General features: G+C 41.6%; 1 protein-coding gene across 2 annotated transcripts in view; it reads left to right on the top strand.

Annotated features, from left to right (window-relative positions):
* Positions 1–10,159: 10,159 nt before the first annotated feature.
* LOC134351728 (aldo-keto reductase family 1 member B1-like) overlaps positions 10,160–18,472 on the top strand; it is a 30,636-nt gene continuing 22,323 nt past the window's right edge. The window contains exon 1 of one of the 2 annotated variants that reach the window (XM_063058309.1): positions 10,160–10,355. In XM_063058309.1, coding sequence (XP_062914379.1) covers positions 10,278–10,355 — 78 coding nt within the window. In that variant the 5' untranslated portion in view covers positions 10,160–10,277. The remainder of the gene's footprint in view (positions 10,356–18,472) is intronic. The other variant, XM_063058307.1, reaches the window with a different exon arrangement.

Here is an 18,472-nt window from a genome sequence, read left to right as displayed (position 1 = left end):
ATTATGCTGATATAAATTTGAAATATATGGCAAAGTGCATTTTTGAAATGCAACCACAATCAGAATCAGGTTTATTATCACACATATGTTGCAAAATCTGTTGTTTTGTTTTGCACCAGCAATTCAATGCAATATATTAAAAAAACTATAAATTGCTTTAAGGAATATTACACGTGTGTGTGTGTATATATATCTCACACATTTTAGACACACACACACACATATATATATATATATATATATATATATATATATATATATATATATATATATATATATTTTAGCCAGAGTTCAACTACAAGAAGGGTGAGGCCATCTTCTTTGGCAACTGATCCTAGCAATGCTTTGTTTCCTTTCCATGACCTCTAAATACCTGTAGGTGCTGGGAATCTGCTTTGGAGGAGCTGGGGGATACAGCAAGAATAACCAAAAATAAATAAAAACTGGGACTATAGGAGTGGCCTTCCTCACATTGGCAGGTAAGAACCTGATCAGCAGGTGAGAAGTACCCTCAATGTTGCTGCATGCAGCAAAAGTATTATCCTTATCCTGTTCCTGCATCGTGGCAGTTACCTGAAGCATTTTCTGTTTTATCTGAAAATTCAAAATGGAATGTATTGGCATTGCAATGCACAAGTCTCCAGAGAACGAACGAGAAAGCATAGAGTGATGGCCACCTTTGTATGTAATTGCATTATGCTGTGCTTGCAACTAAAGTCAGGCCCCAACTGTCCCTCTGTGCTGAGGTTCTACCTTTTCATGGTGTTCCAAAGGATGACTCATATAACTTATTTAAATCCTCCTAGAGGACAACTTTGTTGCTGTTTGCAGGCCTGTGTAGGCTCACCCATGCCAAACAGGTCAAAGGGCAGAGGCCAGACTAAGAGTGGTCCACTGGATCTCCAGGTTCGGGGGTTCAGCTCAGAGCTAACAACTGTGACTGGCAAAACAAAACTGTTGCAGAAACAGCAATGAAGAATCCTTCTACATCTGAGTGTGACGGTATTCCTGAGTCTCCACCCGGGACTTGCATGACTGGCAGTAGTGAAAACCAAGAAGCTACTGTCAGGAAGAAGGAAGCCCTGAACACCGCCATAGATAGAAGACCTTCATTACTGCCCTAAATGCCAGCCACGTAATGGCCAGTTTATTTACATGTCAACAGGACAAAGGAAATTGTTACTGACTTCAGCAGAACTCACACCACTCATACCCTTTTCTATCAGGTAGTGTAGTAGTTTGCACAATGCTTTACATTACCGGCGACCCAGTTTCAATTCCCACCACTGCCTATAACAAGTTTGTACATATCTCAATAAACAAATAAATAAATAAATATCAACAGCACTGCTATGGAAACTGTGAACAGTATCAAACTCCTGGGATTGTACATCTCGCACAACCTCTCTGGTTCCAGACCACAATCAGGAAAACTCTACTTTCTGAGGGGTCTGAAGAGAGCTGGACTATGCACATCTATGCTCAGGTCATTCTACAGATGTGCAGTAGACAGCATCCTAACATGCTGCATCGCTGCAGGGTACAGAAACTGCACTGTGGCAGACAGGAAGGCTCTACAATGGGCAGTCAAAACTGTCTGTCTGTCACCTTATGTATGGACACTCCCTTGCTTAGCACCACTTTATAGACATAAAATCAATTTACTTAAGCTATATTATATATTTATCCTTCAGGACTCAAAGGAAGGAAGAGACACCAGAATAAAAAGGTGGGGGAGGGAAGAAAGATAACGAAGTGATAGGTGAAGTCAGGTGGGTAAGAAAACGAAAGGACTGGAGAGGAGTGTGGACCTCGGGAGAAAGGGAAGTAGGGGAGGCACTAGTGGGAGGTGATAAGCAGATAAGAAGAGGCAAAAGGACAAAGTGGGGAATAGAAGGGGGAAGCAGAAGGGAAAAAACATTGACCAGAAGAAATCTATATTGATGCCATCAGGTTGGAGGCTATTCAGATGGAATGAGATGTTGCCCCTCCACCCTGAGAATGGCCTCATCCATAGCATAATTTGTCTTCCAAGAGTGATTCTGAGCTTCCTCTTTCTACTAATTTTCATTTTCAGTCTCACATATGTATCCTTTGTTACAACTAATGTATTTCAAAACTAAAGGACAGTTGTGGCTATGGCTTGTTTTGGAGGGCCTAATTGGGCAGGTCATGTTTGCCATATCAGTTAGGAATTCAGTAGTTTCTAAAGCACGTCCTAATAGGATTGCTTTGAGATAATATTACAGATCTCAAGACTGTCACTTGGTCTTTGTGCATCTCTCTCATTATTCTTTCTGATCTGTTCTTCCCTCCTTCCTCCTGCATCATTACTTCTGTCCTGTATTTCTCTACTTCTTCTCTGATTACCCCATCTTCTTCCTCTTTCTCTTCCCATTTTCTTCTCTCTATACTGGCAGTAAGATATTAAAAGCTAGTCTTTTGATAGTTGGGTAAGTGAGGAGCTGGGGGGGGGGGGATACAGCAAGAATAGTCAAAAATAAACAAAAACTGGGACTATAGGAGTGGCCTTCCTCACATTGGCAGGTAAGAACCTGATCAGCAGGTGAGAAGTACCCTCAATGTTGCTGCATGCAGCAAAGGTATTATCCTTATCCTGTTCCTGCATCGTGGCAGTTACCTGAAGCATTTTCTGTTTTATCTGAAAATTCAAAATGGAATGTGTTGGCATTGCAATGCACAAGTTTCCAGAGAACGAACGAGAAAGCATAGAGTGATGGCCACCTTTGTATGTAATTGCATTATGCTGTGCTTGCAACTAAAGTCAGGCCCCAACTGTCCCTCTGTGCTGAGGTTCTGCCTTTTCATGGTGTTCCAGAGGATGACTTGTCTTTTGCTGTATAACATTCCATTCACTTGGACCTTGCCACACTACCTGTCCCTTAGTGAAAAGTTTCTGTAGAAAAGCATCTCTTGGCCTGAAGTCCATCTGTCAGTGGTCAGCACAGAACATCCTGCAGACCCTGTGGGAGAAGGGCACAATGGACCATCTCAATAGCTTCTGAAGGAGGATGCCAAAACCTGTTGGAAGAATAGCTCATTGACAGAACTCACCAATTAGGCCCAAATCCTTGCTTGGCTGACAGTGAGAGAGGCCAGCCCCCTCTGGTCCTTGCTGCACAGTTGGAGTTTCACTCTCAACACACACTGCTCTCGAGATGCCTACAACTTGGGTAAAACAATTGTCCAGGTTTTTAACAGACTGTGCTTTCGTCAAGATGATATGGAAAAGGTTGCAAACGTTCTTGCTGAGGATTGTTCTACGCAGCTGCATAAAAGATCCGCTTATCTATGGGTTGGTCCTAGGGATGCAAACCGAGAGACCATCAACTGCTTCTTTTACCATCAGCTTGGTAAAAGGAATACTGGTCTATATCAGTGCAACTGAATGTTGCTGACCAACATATTCCGGGATGAAGAATTCAGTGCTGAGGGACATAGTGAAACTTGATGCAGCTGTCACCACTCAACCCACTAAGTAGTACAGGCACACAGTAACTGAAATGTTCTGGCGCACATAGTCTTTGTTGCTGCACAGGTACAAGTTTCTTTTATATAATGTTAATATAATGATAAAATATCCTGTAATTAATTATGTATTAATTAATATAATCCACAAATTTTCTAAATAATAAACATACCACAACCTTTATTTTGAAATATTTTAGAGCTTAAACACATTTACATTGAGTGTTTCACACTACAACACTGTTACAAGTTATAGCAATAGAAACAAAATGGAAGTAGGTAGCCCATTGAATGCTGACGCAAAGGATTTTCTTTGTTGTACTGTATTTCATTATGCATTTCAATTAATAAATAAAATGTACAGTATGTGATTTTTCAAATTTCATTTGAAATATTCATAGTGTGCATATTTTATATAAAACATTTAAAGGGCCATGCAGTTTTGAGGCCTTGTAAAAGAATTTCCTGCCCAGAGCAATAGTTGGTCCACGCAGCTGTAAAAAAAATTGCCACTACAAAGGCTTTATGGGCTAAGACCACAATCTAAATTTTTTCTGCTATTGGACACTGAGGAGCTCTGCCCTGTGTAAGAGCCTCTCAAGCACTTTGGTGTATTATTTGAACAGGAAACATGATTGCCATTGCTTTTCGTAAAAGGGATATTATGATTTGATGTCACAACAAATGTATAAAACAAACACAAGATGAATGTAAAACATCTATTCAATGCATTGTATTTTCTGTATATACTATGAATCAACTTTAATTTTGAAATAAAAATTACATCATGACTAGTATCAATAACACCTTTTTTACCCCTTGACACCTAACACCTTTAAATCCTTTCCATCAACACCTTCCTATTCAACCACAGGAATTCCAAAACTGTCTCTCTTACTGCAAGAATTCCCATTAAGTCTTCAAGCACTCTCTCCCAGTTTATCATGTTGCCATTTAATCCACTGAATTTGCCTAGAATTCTTGTGTTATTTTAATTTTTCAAAACTAGTAAAACACTTCCAAAGAGCTTTGTCGTTTTTTTTTGAATCATGTATCTACAAACCCCATTTCCAGAAAAGTTGGGATATTTTCCAAAATGCAATAAAAACAAAAATCTGTGATATGTTAATTCACGTGAACCTTTATTTAACTGACAAAAGTACAAAGAAAAGATTTTCAATAGTTTTACTGACCAACTTAATTGTATTTTGTAAACATACACAAATTTAGAATTTGATGGCTGCAACACACTCAACAAAAGTTGGGACAGAGGCATGTTTACCATTGTGTTACATCACCTTTCCTTTTAATAACACCCTTTAATTGTTTTGGAACTGAGGATACCAATTGTAGTAGATTTGCAATTGGAAATTTTGTCCATTCTGGCTTGATACTTCAGCTGCTCAACAGTCCGTGGTCTCCGTTGTCTGATTCTCCTCTTCATGATGCGCTATACATTTTCAATAGGAGATAGATCTGGACTGGCAGCAGGCCAGTCAAGCACACGCACTCTGTGTCTACAAAGCCACGCTGTTGTAGCCCGTGCAGAATGTGGTCTGGCATTGTCCTGCTGAAATAAGCATGGATGTCCCGGGAAGAGACGTCGCCTTGATGGCAACATATCTAAAATCCTAATATATGCCTCAGAGTCAATGGTACCTTCACATACATGCAACTCACCCATGCCGTGGGCACTGATGCACGCCCATACCATCACAGATGCTGGCTTTTGCACCTTTCGCTGATAATAATCTGGATGGTCGTTTTCATCTTTGGCACGGAGAACTCGACGCCCGTTTTTTTCGAAAATTAGCTGAAATGTGGACTCACCTGACCACAGCACACGGTTCCACAGTCTTTTGGTCCATCTGAGATGAGCTCGGGCCCAGAGAACTCACCGGCATTTCTGCATAGAGTTGATGTATGGCTTCCTCCTTGCGTAATACAGTTTCAAGTTGCATTTCTGGATGCAGCGACGGACTGTGTTGAGTGACAATGGTTTTCCGAAGTACTCCCGAGCCCAGGTGGCTATAATTGTCACAGGAGCATGACTTTTCTGTGCACTTTTCAATCTTATTTTAACCCTGTCCCAACTTTTGTTGAGTGTGTTGCAGCCATCAAATTCTAAATTTGTGTATATTTACAAAATACAATTAAGTTGGTCAGTAAAACTATTGAAAATCTTTTCTTTGTTTTCAGTTAAATAAACGTTCACGTGAATTAACACATCACAGATTTTTGTTTTTATTGCATTTGGAAAATATCCCAACTTTTTGGGAAATGGGGTTTGTACCATGTTCAGAATCTTTTGTCTGACTAGTCAACTTTGTTTGTGGATACATATTAAAGTATGCTAGTCAGTGTTGACACTGAAGTACCTTTGGGGCAAAAACCTCTACAATATTAAAAAATTTCAATAGCCTGGTATATTGCCACTACCAATTTAGGTGCAATCCTACTATAAACCCAGGTTCAATTCCTGCCACTGCCTGTAAGGAGTTGGATGTTCTCCCCATTATCATGTGGGTTTCCTCTAGGGGCTCCAGTTTCCTCCCACATTCCAAAGATGTACTGGATGGTAGGTTAATTAGTCATTGTAAGTAGGATTAAATTGGGGTATTGCTGGGTAGCGTAGCGCGAAGGGCTGTAAGGTCCTATTCCACGCTGTATAAAAGCATATAACTTATTTCAATCCTCCAAGAGGACCACAACCTTGTCGCTGTTTGCAGGCCTGTGTGCCTCAATGACTTTGTTGGCTGGAATCAAGGCCTTATGTTTTAGCTCTTGGTAGGCTTACTCATGCCAAACAGGTCAAAGGGCAGAGGCCAGACTAAGAGTGGTCCACTGGATCTCCAGGTTCGGGGGTTCAGCTCAGAGCTAACAACCGTGACTGGTAAAACAAAACTGTTACGGAAACAGCAATGAAGAATCCTTCTACATCTGAGTGTGACGGTATTCCTGAGTCTCCACCCGGGACTTGCATGACTGGCAGTAGTGAAAACCAAGAAGCTACTGTCAGGGAGAAGGAAGCCCTGAACACCGCCAGAGATAGAAGACCTTCATTACTGCCCTAAATGCCAGCCACGTAATGGCCAGTTTATTTACATGTCAACAGGACAAAGGAAATTGTTACAGACTTCAGCAGAACTCACACCACTCATACCCCTTTATATCAGGTAGTGTAGTAGTTTGCACAATGCTTTACAGTACCGGCAACCCAGTTTTAATTCCCATCACTGCCCATAACAAGTTTGTACATATCTCAATAAACAAATAAATAAATAAATATCAACAGCACAGCTATGGAAACTGTGAGCAGCATCAAACTCCTGGGATTGTACATCTCGCACAACCTCTCTGGTTCCAGACCACAATCAGGAAAACTCTACTTTCTGAGGGGTCTGAAGAGAGCTGGTCTATGCACATCTATGCTCAGGTCATTCTACAGATGTGCAGTAGACAACATCCTAACATGCTGCATCGCTGCAGGGTACAGAAACTGCACTGCGGCAGACAGAAAGGCTCTACAATGGGCAGTCAAAACTGTCTGTCTGTCACCTTATGTATGGACACTCCCTTGCTTAGCACCACTTTATAGACATAAAATCAATTTACTTAAGCTATATTATATATTTATCCTTCAGGACTCAAAGGAAGGAAGAGACACCAGAATAAAAAGGTGGGGGAGGGAAGAAAGATAACGAAGTGATAGGTGAAGTCAGGTGGGTAAGAAAACGAAAGGACTGGAGAGGAGTGTGGACCTCGGGAGAAAGGGAAGTAGGGGAGGCACTAGTGGGAGGTGATAAGCAGATAAGAAGAGGCAAAAGGACAAAGTGGGGAATAGAAGGGGGAAGCAGAAGGGAAAAAACATTGACCAGAAGAAATCTATATTGATGCCATCAGGTTGGAGGCTATTCAGATGGAATGAGATGTTGCCCCTCCACCCTGAGAATGGCCTCATCCAGAGCATAATTTGTCTTCCAAGAGTGATTCTGAGCTTCCTCTTTCTACTAATTTTCATTTTCAGTCTCACATATGTATCCTTTGTTACAACTAATGTATTTCAAAACTAAAGGACAGTTGTGGCTATGGCTTGTTTTGGAGGGCCTAATTGGGCAGGTCATGTTTGCCATATCAGTTAGGAATTCAGTAGTTTCTAAAGCACTTCCTAATAGGATTGCTTTGAGATAATATTACAGATCTCAAGACTGTCACTTGGTCTTTGTGCATCTCTCTCATTATTCTTTCTGATCTGTTCTTCCCTCCTTCCTCCTGCATCATTACTTCTGTCCTGTATTTCTCTACTTCTTCTCTGATTACCCCATCTTCTTCCTCTTTCTCTTCCCATTTTCTTCTCTCTATACTGGCAGTAAGATATTAAAAGCTAGTCTTTTGATAGTTGGGTAAGTGAGGAGCTGGGGGGGGGGATACAGCAAGAATAGTCAAAAATAAACAAAAACTGGGACTATAGGAGTGGCCTTCCCCACATTGGCAGGTAAGAACCTGATCAACAGGTGAGAAGTACTCTCAACGTTGCTGTATGTGGCACAGGTACTATCCTTATCCTGTTCCTGCACTGTGGCAGTTACCCGAAGCATTTTCTGTTTTATCTGGCAATTCAACATGGAATGTGTCGAGGCATTGCAATGCAGATGTCTCCAGAGAATGGAGAAGAAAGCTGGTTGTCATAGCTACCCCACTGCCAGTTATATTGGTGGTATTTAGGAAAGCAATGAAGGTCTTCCATCACTGGCAGTGCTCAGGGTATCCTTCATTGTGTCAGTAGCTCGGTTTCCACCACAGTCAGTCATGGAAGTTCTGAGTGGAGGCTCAGAAATACCGTCATAATCAGATATTGAAGGACTCTTCATTGCTGTTTCCATAACAATTTAGTTTTACCAATCAAGGTTGTTAGCCCTGAGCTGAACCCCTGAACCTGGAGGACCAGGGGACCAAGGTTGTGGTCCTCTTGGAAGGTCATAGATTAGCCTTCAACTAATCATTCCTCCTGCAAAGCTGTCATGCACTGTGGATGCAGGATTTCCCCAGCAGTCAAGAATCCAGTGAGGCAAGTTTAAATGCAGTTTAAATCATTGGGAGCTGGCAGTGACTGTAAAATCCTGCCCACTGGTTCAGGATTCAACCTTTATAGTTGTATGCTCAGAAAGAAAATTATAAAGGAACTAAAATGTGGCATGCTTATCTCATACAACACCATCAACTTTATACTGAAATAAGGAACATTTATTTCAATTCCAGAATCTTTAGTCTCCTATCACAAATTACTGAAATTGTACAATAGCTTGATAAGGTCCAACCCAGAATACTGACTAGACATTTCAACTCACTGCTTAATCAGCAGAGCAAAACTGTCTATCTGGAATGGAGGTCACATGAAGACAAAGCAGGCTGTGTCCAAGTGAGATGCATTCTCATTAAAGCAATCAAAGTTCTTACTCATCCAAAACTGGCCATCTGGAATGGAGGTCACATGAAGACAAAGCAGGCTGTGTTCCAGTGAGGTGCATTCTCGTTAAAGCAATCAAAGTTCTTACTCATCCAAAACTGGCCATCTGGAATGGAGGTCACATGAAGACAAAGCAGGCTGTGTCCAAGTTCAGGAATATGAGGTGCATTCTCGTTAAAGCAATCAAAGTTCTTACCTAATTTATCCAAAACTGCCTATCTGGAATGGAGATCACATGAAGACAAAGCAGGCTGTGTTCCAGTGAGGTGCATTCTCGTTAAAGCAATCAAAGTTCTTACTCATCCAAAACTGGCCATCTGGAATGGAGGTCACATGAAGACAAAGCAGGCTGTGTCCGAGTTCAGGAATATGAGGTGCATTCTCGTTAAAGCAATCAAAGTTCTTACTTAACTTGGTAAGGATGACTAATTCCCTGGTAGGAGTTACTTTTAAGAGGGACCAGTCTCAGTATGAAGGCTCAGCCATTCGGGACACGAAGGGGAAAGAAAAACCCTTCACCAAAAGAATGAAATTTCTGGAATTCTCTATCCAAGAAAGCCGAGGAGGTTCAGTCATCGAGTATATTGAAGAAATACTTTTTCTTTGTATTCTTACTGAGAAATAAAGTACATACCTTGACAAAGCACATTTCAACTTTGACCAATGATTTGAACAAAATGATGTTATTATATGCTGTTTTATCGTTATCCATTTTACCAATCTTTTGTTCCTTTCCCTGTGCTATTGATTAATATCTTTTGTTATTTAATCTGTCTTCCGTCCAGTCACTCAGATTTCATTTTGTTCTTCCCAATAGCCTTTTATCACTATCATTTCCAGTCCTTATAAAAATCGTTAGAATAACTTCAAAATTGATGTTTTCCCTCCTGTCTCGCATACTGTACTGAGAGATTACTACCAGTCCCTTCTTTCCCGTTCAGAGGGTCAGTAGACCCGATGGTGCATGGGTGGGGGGGGGAGGGAGGAGGAATGTGGGCGAATAACCGGTTTGGAAGGGGCGGGTCTATTGCGGGCGCCCTTTAAATGACAGCGCCTGTTAGCCAATCGGAGAAAGGACTGGCGTCAGCAGGCGGGCTGGGAGGGTAAAGGAGAGCAGTGTGTAAAGCCCACCTTTGAGCGACAGCAGCCAATCAGAGGAGGAATTGGCTTCAGGAGCGGGGTGGGGGCGGGTACGAGTTTATTTTTTCCATTTAAACGAACGTGCTTGCTAGAATCTTCTACGTGGCGGTAATGCACTGTTAAGCTGGATGCTAACCGCCGTAAAACTAGATACAGACAGAATCTTCTATTAGTGTGCGTCATGGCTGGTGGTGGTGCTTGGACTATTACCCTCAACACTGGAGCTCACATGCCCGTTGTTGGGCTGGGGACCTGGAAAGTGAGTGAGGCAGCTGCCGCCGTTCCGTTCAGTAACTCGAAGGATGGGCACTCGGCAAAATTAAACCTCACCGGAGTTCTGTGCGCTTGGTCAATGTCACTCCCCGCCCGGTGGGGTGGGGGGGAATGGGGTAGCGGTCCGTACCCCGAGAGCATGCGGGCCGAACCGTGTGTTCGGGGGTTGCCCCCCCAAGCGCTGAGGTGATGGGGTGGGGGCGGGGACGCGCGATCACCATCTGTGGCGCACATGGCCGACTCGATCTCGGTCCGAGTGAAGAACTGATAGTGTGGGGGGGGGAAGGTTGTTCAGACGCGGGTTAACACGCTGTGTTGGGGGGGGGGTGTTCATTGCAGCGCAGGCGAGACTGAGTGAGGGGTGCCCGAGTTCTGGGACCGGACAGTGCTGTGAATCTCCCCGAGGTAGGGGCGTTACTGCTCGCATAGATGTGCGCTGGCGGGGGGGGGGGGGGTATTCTCGCAAAGGAACTTCGTCTTTAAAGCGAAAGCGTGCAAGCAATTCCTTAATAAAGAAGTGTCTGTATGATATCTTTGTTTCAACTTGTCATATTCTCCTTCGCCGTTATCTGAAGGAACATATTTTGCATCCGCAGCGCTGTCTTTATCCAGAATAATCCTGAACAAAAAAAAATTCGGGTGGGAGATAGGAGTTGGGGAGGGTGTTGATGTTTAAATCTATAGGTCCAGTGTCAACGTACTAATGTGATGCCTTGCAGACTAAGTCAGAAGTTCGAGTTTTCTGTTTTCACTAATGGACAAATGCCCGGGTAGAATTGAGCTTTTGTATCTGTTTTATCCAGCACCGGAATGTAAATATCTGGTGGAAGTGTAAGAGTGAATCTAATCTAACGAGTAAACAGCCAATAGGTGCTCTTAGTTTTTTTATTTTCTTTTTAGATTTATGCCTTCATTTATCTCCAGCTGAAAATAATCTGAATTCACAGTTTCATCTCCAAAGTATTTGTGCCATGTCTGCTTGGGGAGATCGTTTCCAGACAACACGCCGTTTTGAGCATAATGGGGAAACCTGGATTGAACACAACAGGAATTCTGCAGATGCTGGAAATTCAAGCAACACGCATCAAAATTGCTGGTTAACGCAGCAGGCTAGACAGCATCTCTAGGAAGAGGTACAGTTGACATTTCAGGCCGAGACCCTTCGTTAAGGCCTGAAACGTCGACTGTACCTCTTCCTAGAGATGCTGCCTGGCCTGCTGCGTTCACCAGCAACTTTGATGTGTGAAACTGGATTGCAGTTTGTTGGTGACCTTTAGTCACCGAATTCTGGTCAGCACTGCTGGACTAGAATGCCTTCTGGGATGAGATTACAGAGTACCTGGAAGCACATGACGAGATAGGCCAAAGCCAGCATGGTTTCCTGAAAGGAAAACCATATCTGACAAACCTACTGCAATTCTTTGAGGAAATTGCAAGCAGGGTAGACAGAGGAAATACAGGAAACGTGGTGTACTTGTATTTTCAGAAGGCCTTTGACAAGGTGCCGCTCATGAGACTGCTTAGCAAGGTAAGAGTCCATGGAATTACAGGGGAGTTACTAGTGTGGGTGGAGCATTGGCTGGTTGGCAGAAAACAGAGTGGGAATAAAGGGATCCTATTCTGGCTGGCTGCCAGTGGAGTTCCACAAGGCTTGGTGTTGGGACTGCTGTTTTTTATGATGTATGTCGATGAATTGGACTACAGTATTAATGGATTTGTGGCTAAATTTGCCGATGATACAAAGATAGGTGGACGAACGGGTACTATTGAGAAAACAGAGCTGCAGAGAGTTAGATAGTTTAGGGGAATGGGCAAAGAAGTGGCAAATGAAATACAATGTTGGAAAGTATGGTCATGCACTTTGGAAGAAATAAACGGGCAGACATTTAGATGGGGAGAGAATTCAGGATTGAAGGATGTCCTTTTAGAACTGAGATGCGGAGAAATTAGTCAGGGTGGTAAATCTGTGGAATTTGCCACAAGTGGCTGTGGGGGACAAGTCATTTGTGTGTATTTAAGGCAGAGATGGATAGGTTCTTGATTAGCCAGGGCATCAAAGGGTATCGGGAGAAGGCAGGGGAATGGGAATGACTGGAGGAATTGGATCAGCCCATGATTGAATGGCAGACCAGACTCGATGGGCCAAATGGCCGCCTTTTGCTCCTATATCTTAAGGTTTTATCTCATCTCCATTTTGTACAGTATTCGTCCTGGTATTCCTTCTTGTTGAATCCTCTATTTCCAGTCTGTGCTCCTTGTCTCTTGATTGCTCTGAATGTTTGGACTGCTACTCAATTGACCCATTGCCTGAGTGTACACTACTAGAATTTCTTGGCCAGTGAGTGTTCATACTGCAGAGCTGAGGTCTGACCAATTTTTGATGACCGGAGCTTTTAATTGTGCAAATAGTTCTAACCAGAAGTAACTATTCTGTTTGTTTCTTTTTTACTTAAAAAGAAATGATATTATTTTGACTTGTTGAGTTCAATGTGGCAAATACAGTATTTTAAATATTTTATGGAGAATGTTGGGTACCAAAGCTGTTTGGAACTACCATAGATGTGAATTCTAGCAGTAGTAGTGTTAGCTGTGATGATGCTAAGGGTGTAAGAGATCTTGATAATTTTTGGGATGTAGGGTTTAAAACTTTGCTAAGTAGTATTGTGAATGACCAGGGAGGGTGTTTAAAGGTGAGCAAAGATTGGCTGGACCTACTCACATTACAAACAATTTTGATTTGGAAAGCTAGGATGAGTTATACTTTTTGAATTGAGAATTTTGTCATGTTTTCAGTTAAGTAATTTTCATGATCAATTGGAGGAAATTCACTGTTTAACATTAAGCCTGTAAGATGAAAGTAACCAGTAAGTGGAGAAAGAGGTGGGTGTGATCAGTCAACATTCTATGCAAGGGAAATAAACAATAATTCTTTCAAAACTCCGAATGCCACTTTACATGGTTATCCAATTATGAGTTTTGATGTTACCGGCCTTGGTTGCCTGATCAAGTCTCAATGCCGCCAAGTACAGATCCCATACTGAACCTAAAGTTACCACAGGTCTTTCTGGTGACTGCCTGCTGCCACATCACAGCTTATCCAGTGATAATTCCTGTGCTTAAGACAGGTAAGTGGTACAGTTTGAATCCTTTGAGCCGTCTGAAAGTACTGGGACCTCAGGTGTATTGTTTTTACAGCTTGATGACATTCTTTCTCATTGAGGTAGACTGAAAGCAACTTTTTCAGAGTGGCAGAAATCAAGATTGAATGAAGCAAATGGAAGGCATTACATGAATAGTGAAAGCATTCAAATTCTGAGGATGGAATGGATTACGGGGGGGGTGGGGGGGGAGATGTCTGGTGTTGGGTGGGTATACGCCAACAGCCCATGCATATTGTCAGTAAAGGATAACATTCTTTACATTAACATAATATCAGAATTGGGGAAAGCACTGAGAGCCAAAGAGGAGGAAAGCTGTCAAATGACTGAATAGTGAACAATGGGTTTATAAAAGGGAAATTGTGCATGACAATGCATTGGATTTCTTTGAGGAGAGTGGAGCGAGTACAAATTATGTATTTTAATTCTCAGAAAGCTTGTGATAAGGTCCACACAAGTTGGACATTGGTGATAAAGTACTAGCATGGATATGTTGGTTGGAAGGAAAGGAATAAAGGGAAAATTTAAATGCAGATGCTAGAAATCTGAAACAAACGGAAAAGTTAGGAAAAAGCTTAACAGGTGGGGCAATTTTTGTGTCTGCAACCCTCAGTTTTTCAAGTACTGCCTAATCTGAAATTCATCTGGAATTTTGCATTTTCATTTGTTGTAGTAATTGAAGCATTTACTTTGAGTTGATGGGCTATCATTAGAAGGATAAAGGCTTTGATGCCATACAAAACTGAGATTGAAAGATCTCTGGATACTAAGATATGGAGATGAGCAGGATAAAAGCTGTTTGGGGCAGAAACTGGTGATCTTACTGAGTGGTCTACTCCTATTTCTTCAAAACATGTGAGCATGCCCTTGCTAGTATAGAAGGGTGGAGAGGATTAACAAGGAAAGGAGTATGGCTTAGTATGGTATGTGATGGTTTTTGAGGAATGGAATATAAAATGCTGATATTGCCAGAACTATAGAAACAAAATCAAAGCAAAAACAAGCATGTAGATCCTGGAAAATGGAAGTGAAAAATACTGTGGATACATTCAGTCAGGCAGGTTTCATAGAATGAAAATGATGAACAGTGGAGCCCAGTGTCATTCATCAGAACTACTCAGTTTCCACTTGACCTGAGTATTCCAGTACCACTTGTAATATGAAATTTCCAGTTTGTCAACTTTAATGCATATAGCTTGGTGTCATTTTCACAGGAAAGATGTGCTGGAACACAAATCTACAGCACATTAGTCCTACAATTACAGGCCCTTTGGCCTACAATCTTGAGTCACCCATGTATCCAACCGCACAGCCTTCTATTTTTCTTTCTGTATATCTATCTAAGAGTCTCTTAGAAGACCCTGTTGTATCTGTCTCTACCACCTTTGCTGGCAGTGCATTCCATGCACCCACTACTCTGTGGAAAAACTTGTCTCTGGCATCCTCCTTGTGCTACATGCAAGCACCTTGAAACTGTGCCCCTTGTCTTACTTCAACCCTGGGAAAAAGCCTCTGGCCTTCCACATGATCAATGTCTTGCATTATCTTGTACACCTCTATCAGGTCACCTTTCATCCTCCGTTGCTCCAAGGAAAAAAGGCCAAGTTCAATCAGATGGTTCAAATTATTTGGCACTGAGGAAGCTAGGAAGAAACTTTTTTTTAATTGAGATACCAGCATAGTATAGAACCATTTGTCAACAGGGATGAAAGCCAAGAGAATAGTTTTCAAGTATGTTGAGTGGATATTAATTTTAACCCAAATGATGATGGTACTAATATAGAACAATACCTGAACAGATGATAGAGGCTTGTTACACTTAAGCTGATCATTTGCTGACATGTGGAATTCAAATGGGTGGATCTTTTCCTACTGGCATGGGCAAGATTGATGAAATGGCTTTCTATTCCATTAGGTTTTGGTGCTGTATGTAGGGAGGATTGTTTGTACATTGTAGATGTATCTTGCAAGAGTAAGTCATGCACAAATGAAAGAATTGAAGAAGCAGGCAAAAGTGTAGGGGAGGGGAGTGCAGAAAATGAAGGTACAAGTATTGACTGTAATGGCAATTTATGCTGAAGAAAGGCTTAAGCCTCTGCAAGTTGAACTGTGGACGTGCAGAGAGAAATATGCAAGTGGCAGCAAATATTGTTTTGAAGAGGAAATGAAGACAAAAGATGGATGTTAGAGCCACTGAGTCTTGCACAGAAGAGCTTGGTGATTTTCTTATAGTAGCAAGCACCACAAGTGAAGCTTATGAATAGGGATGTCAGCCTTCAAAGTTGAAGTAATAGAGGAAAGAATAAAATCGAAGTGAGAAGTGTTGTAGGTTTGAACTGCTATGTGCATATACAAGCATCAAAGCAAAATTGGACAGTGTGGGAGCAAGTCAGTAATTTTCCATAAATTATTATAAGTTCAAAGTCAAAACTGTGTTCCCTGAATTGGCAGTATAGATGAGCTATAGTGAATTGCTCTAACTTTTGATTAACAAAATCCTTGTGTCGTGGCGGTGGAGAGAATAACTTTAGTCTGGATGTGATGTTGGGGGGTGGGGTCTTGTTCTGTGTTGTATAACATCTTGACTTTCGTTTTGAAGGATCTAATTGAAATATTTGAATAACATTGGTAGTACAGTGACCTTGGTTATATGAAAGAAATTTTTGAAAGGAATTTTGATAAGGTGCCAGGTAAAGGTGTTATGTAAGAAAGGGCTCGAGGTTGAGGTAAATATTTTGACATGGTTAGACATTACAGAATAAAAGCTGAAGGGAGATTTTTAACAGTGACAAAAAATAATTACTGGGTACCTGTCAGGATCAGTAATTGAGCTTTGGTTATTTGTTGTCTACAACTGGATACCTGATCTTAATATATGCAAGCGTACTGGTGATGTAAAACTTGTGTAAGGAAGTTTAAGTTAAAGTACACAAGTTAGAAGAGGATACAGGTGGATAGGCAAGAATGTGGCAGAGTGGTTTAATGTGAGGATTTTGAAGAAGCCACTCACTTGTAGAATGCTCAGTTTTTAGAAAAAATTGAGTGTGGTTAAGTGAAATGAGATGTTTTTGTCTGGTTAGCAAGCAATTGAATTAGTAAAGCTGTATGGCATGATTACTATGTGATTTATTGTCTGTTTATCTCAACCATATTTAGCTTGAAAGCAATGCAACAAAGGATCTTAAGATGTGTTGGGATGAGAAAGCTGTTCCATGAGGAGACATAGAGCAGAATTTTTATGATTTCAGGAAATGCTAAGATATGATTAGGAAGGAAATTGTCAATGTTGATAGGTTTATTCCTTTGGTACTTTCTGATGGCTGGGATTACTAAATCTGAGATTTTGTTTTGGGATTAGGGACTGGCTAATGAAGTCAGCTGGAAGTTCCTCACTTGAGGATTGATTTCTTAAAATAAAAGATTATACTCTTGAGCTGTGGCTGTGCAGCTGTTGAACATGTCAAAGGTTAAGATTCTGTAAGTTCCTGAATTCTATTGTGAGAGAGATGGGGGAATTGGGTGGGAAAACTAGGTATTTAGATGGCAGAACAGGCTTGGGGTCTTGCCCTACTGCTTGACCTATTCCATGGATATTGCGACAATTGCATTTATCCAGGAAAACAACAAATACCATACATTTCACCTGTTATTAGTTAATCAGTTATTAAGGTGTTCAGGAGTCAGGTGGTCACTTGGTGATCATAGGGTGCCCAACCTCTGCTCGAATCTGGCCACAATTGGTAACTGTCAGATTATCAAAGTACTATCCAAGATAATGACACTTCACATAACTAAACTTGCTGTATCTGGTCAGAGTGTTTCTGGACAGGGCTGATGCTCAGCATATTGAGAAGGGAATGCAGTAATAATACTGCAGTTGAAATTATAAAAGTGGTCAGACTTGCTGCTGATGGTTGATGCCTGATTCTTGTGTGGCACAAACCTTACTGGCCAATTATACCCAGTGCCATTTAGGTCATGGTGGCTGTGGGCATGGACCACCTCGTTAGCTGAGGAGTAACAAATGGAACTGCACACTAAGCGAATGTTAAAGAAAATCTTCACTTCTGACCTTGTGAAGAAAATGTCATTAAACAAGCTGAAGATAGCTCTGATGCCTCCTGAAATGATGCTCTGGAGTTGAAATGATTAACCTCTAGCAATCAGAACCAGCTTCTTTCAGATATGAATAGAGATTGGAGAGTTCATATCTTCATTCTTATTGGTGCAATTTTATTTGGACTCCTTGATGTTGCACTTAGTCATGTTGCATCTATTGTGTCAAATCTCTTGTATTATCTCTGGAATTTGTCTTTTCCATCTTCTCTGTATTAGGACCAAGATTGTAAATTAGCTCTGAAACAAGTGGCTCTGATGGTGCAAAAGTATTGGTAAGTGGATTCTTGGAATGAAGGGCTTGTCTTATGAAGAAGTATTAAGCAGTCAGGATCTAAATGGAGGTGATACTGAAATAATATGCTGAAGAAGTTATGAAGCAGGATACTGAAGATGTTGCCTTCTATGGAAAAACTGATTGGGCAGAGATGAACGTTCAGAATAAGTGGGAAAAACTACAATGAACACAAACAACAGGAATTCTGCAGATGCTGGAAATTCAAGCAACATACATCAAAGTTGCTGGTGAACGCAGCAAGCCAAGCAGCATCTGTAGGAAGAGGTGCAGTCGACGTTTCAGGCCGAGAACCTTCGTCAGGACTAACTGAAGGAAGAGTGAGTAAGGGATTTGAAAGTTGGAGGGGGAGGGGGAGATCCAAAATGATAGGACAAGACAGGAGGGGGAGGGATAGAGCCGAGAGCTGGACAGGTGATAGGCAAAAGGGGATACGAGAGGATCATGGGACAGGAGGTCCGGGAAGAACGACAGGGGGGGGGTGACCCAGAGGATGGGCAAGAGGTATATTCAGAGGGACAGAGGGAGAAAAAG

Source organism: Mobula hypostoma, chromosome 9 (genome assembly GCF_963921235.1).
Source record: "Mobula hypostoma chromosome 9, sMobHyp1.1, whole genome shotgun sequence".
Lineage (NCBI taxonomy): Eukaryota > Metazoa > Chordata > Chondrichthyes > Myliobatiformes > Myliobatidae > Mobula > Mobula hypostoma.
The sequence above is the reverse complement of the archived record's forward strand: the minus strand, read 5'-3'. Positions and strand labels throughout refer to the sequence as shown.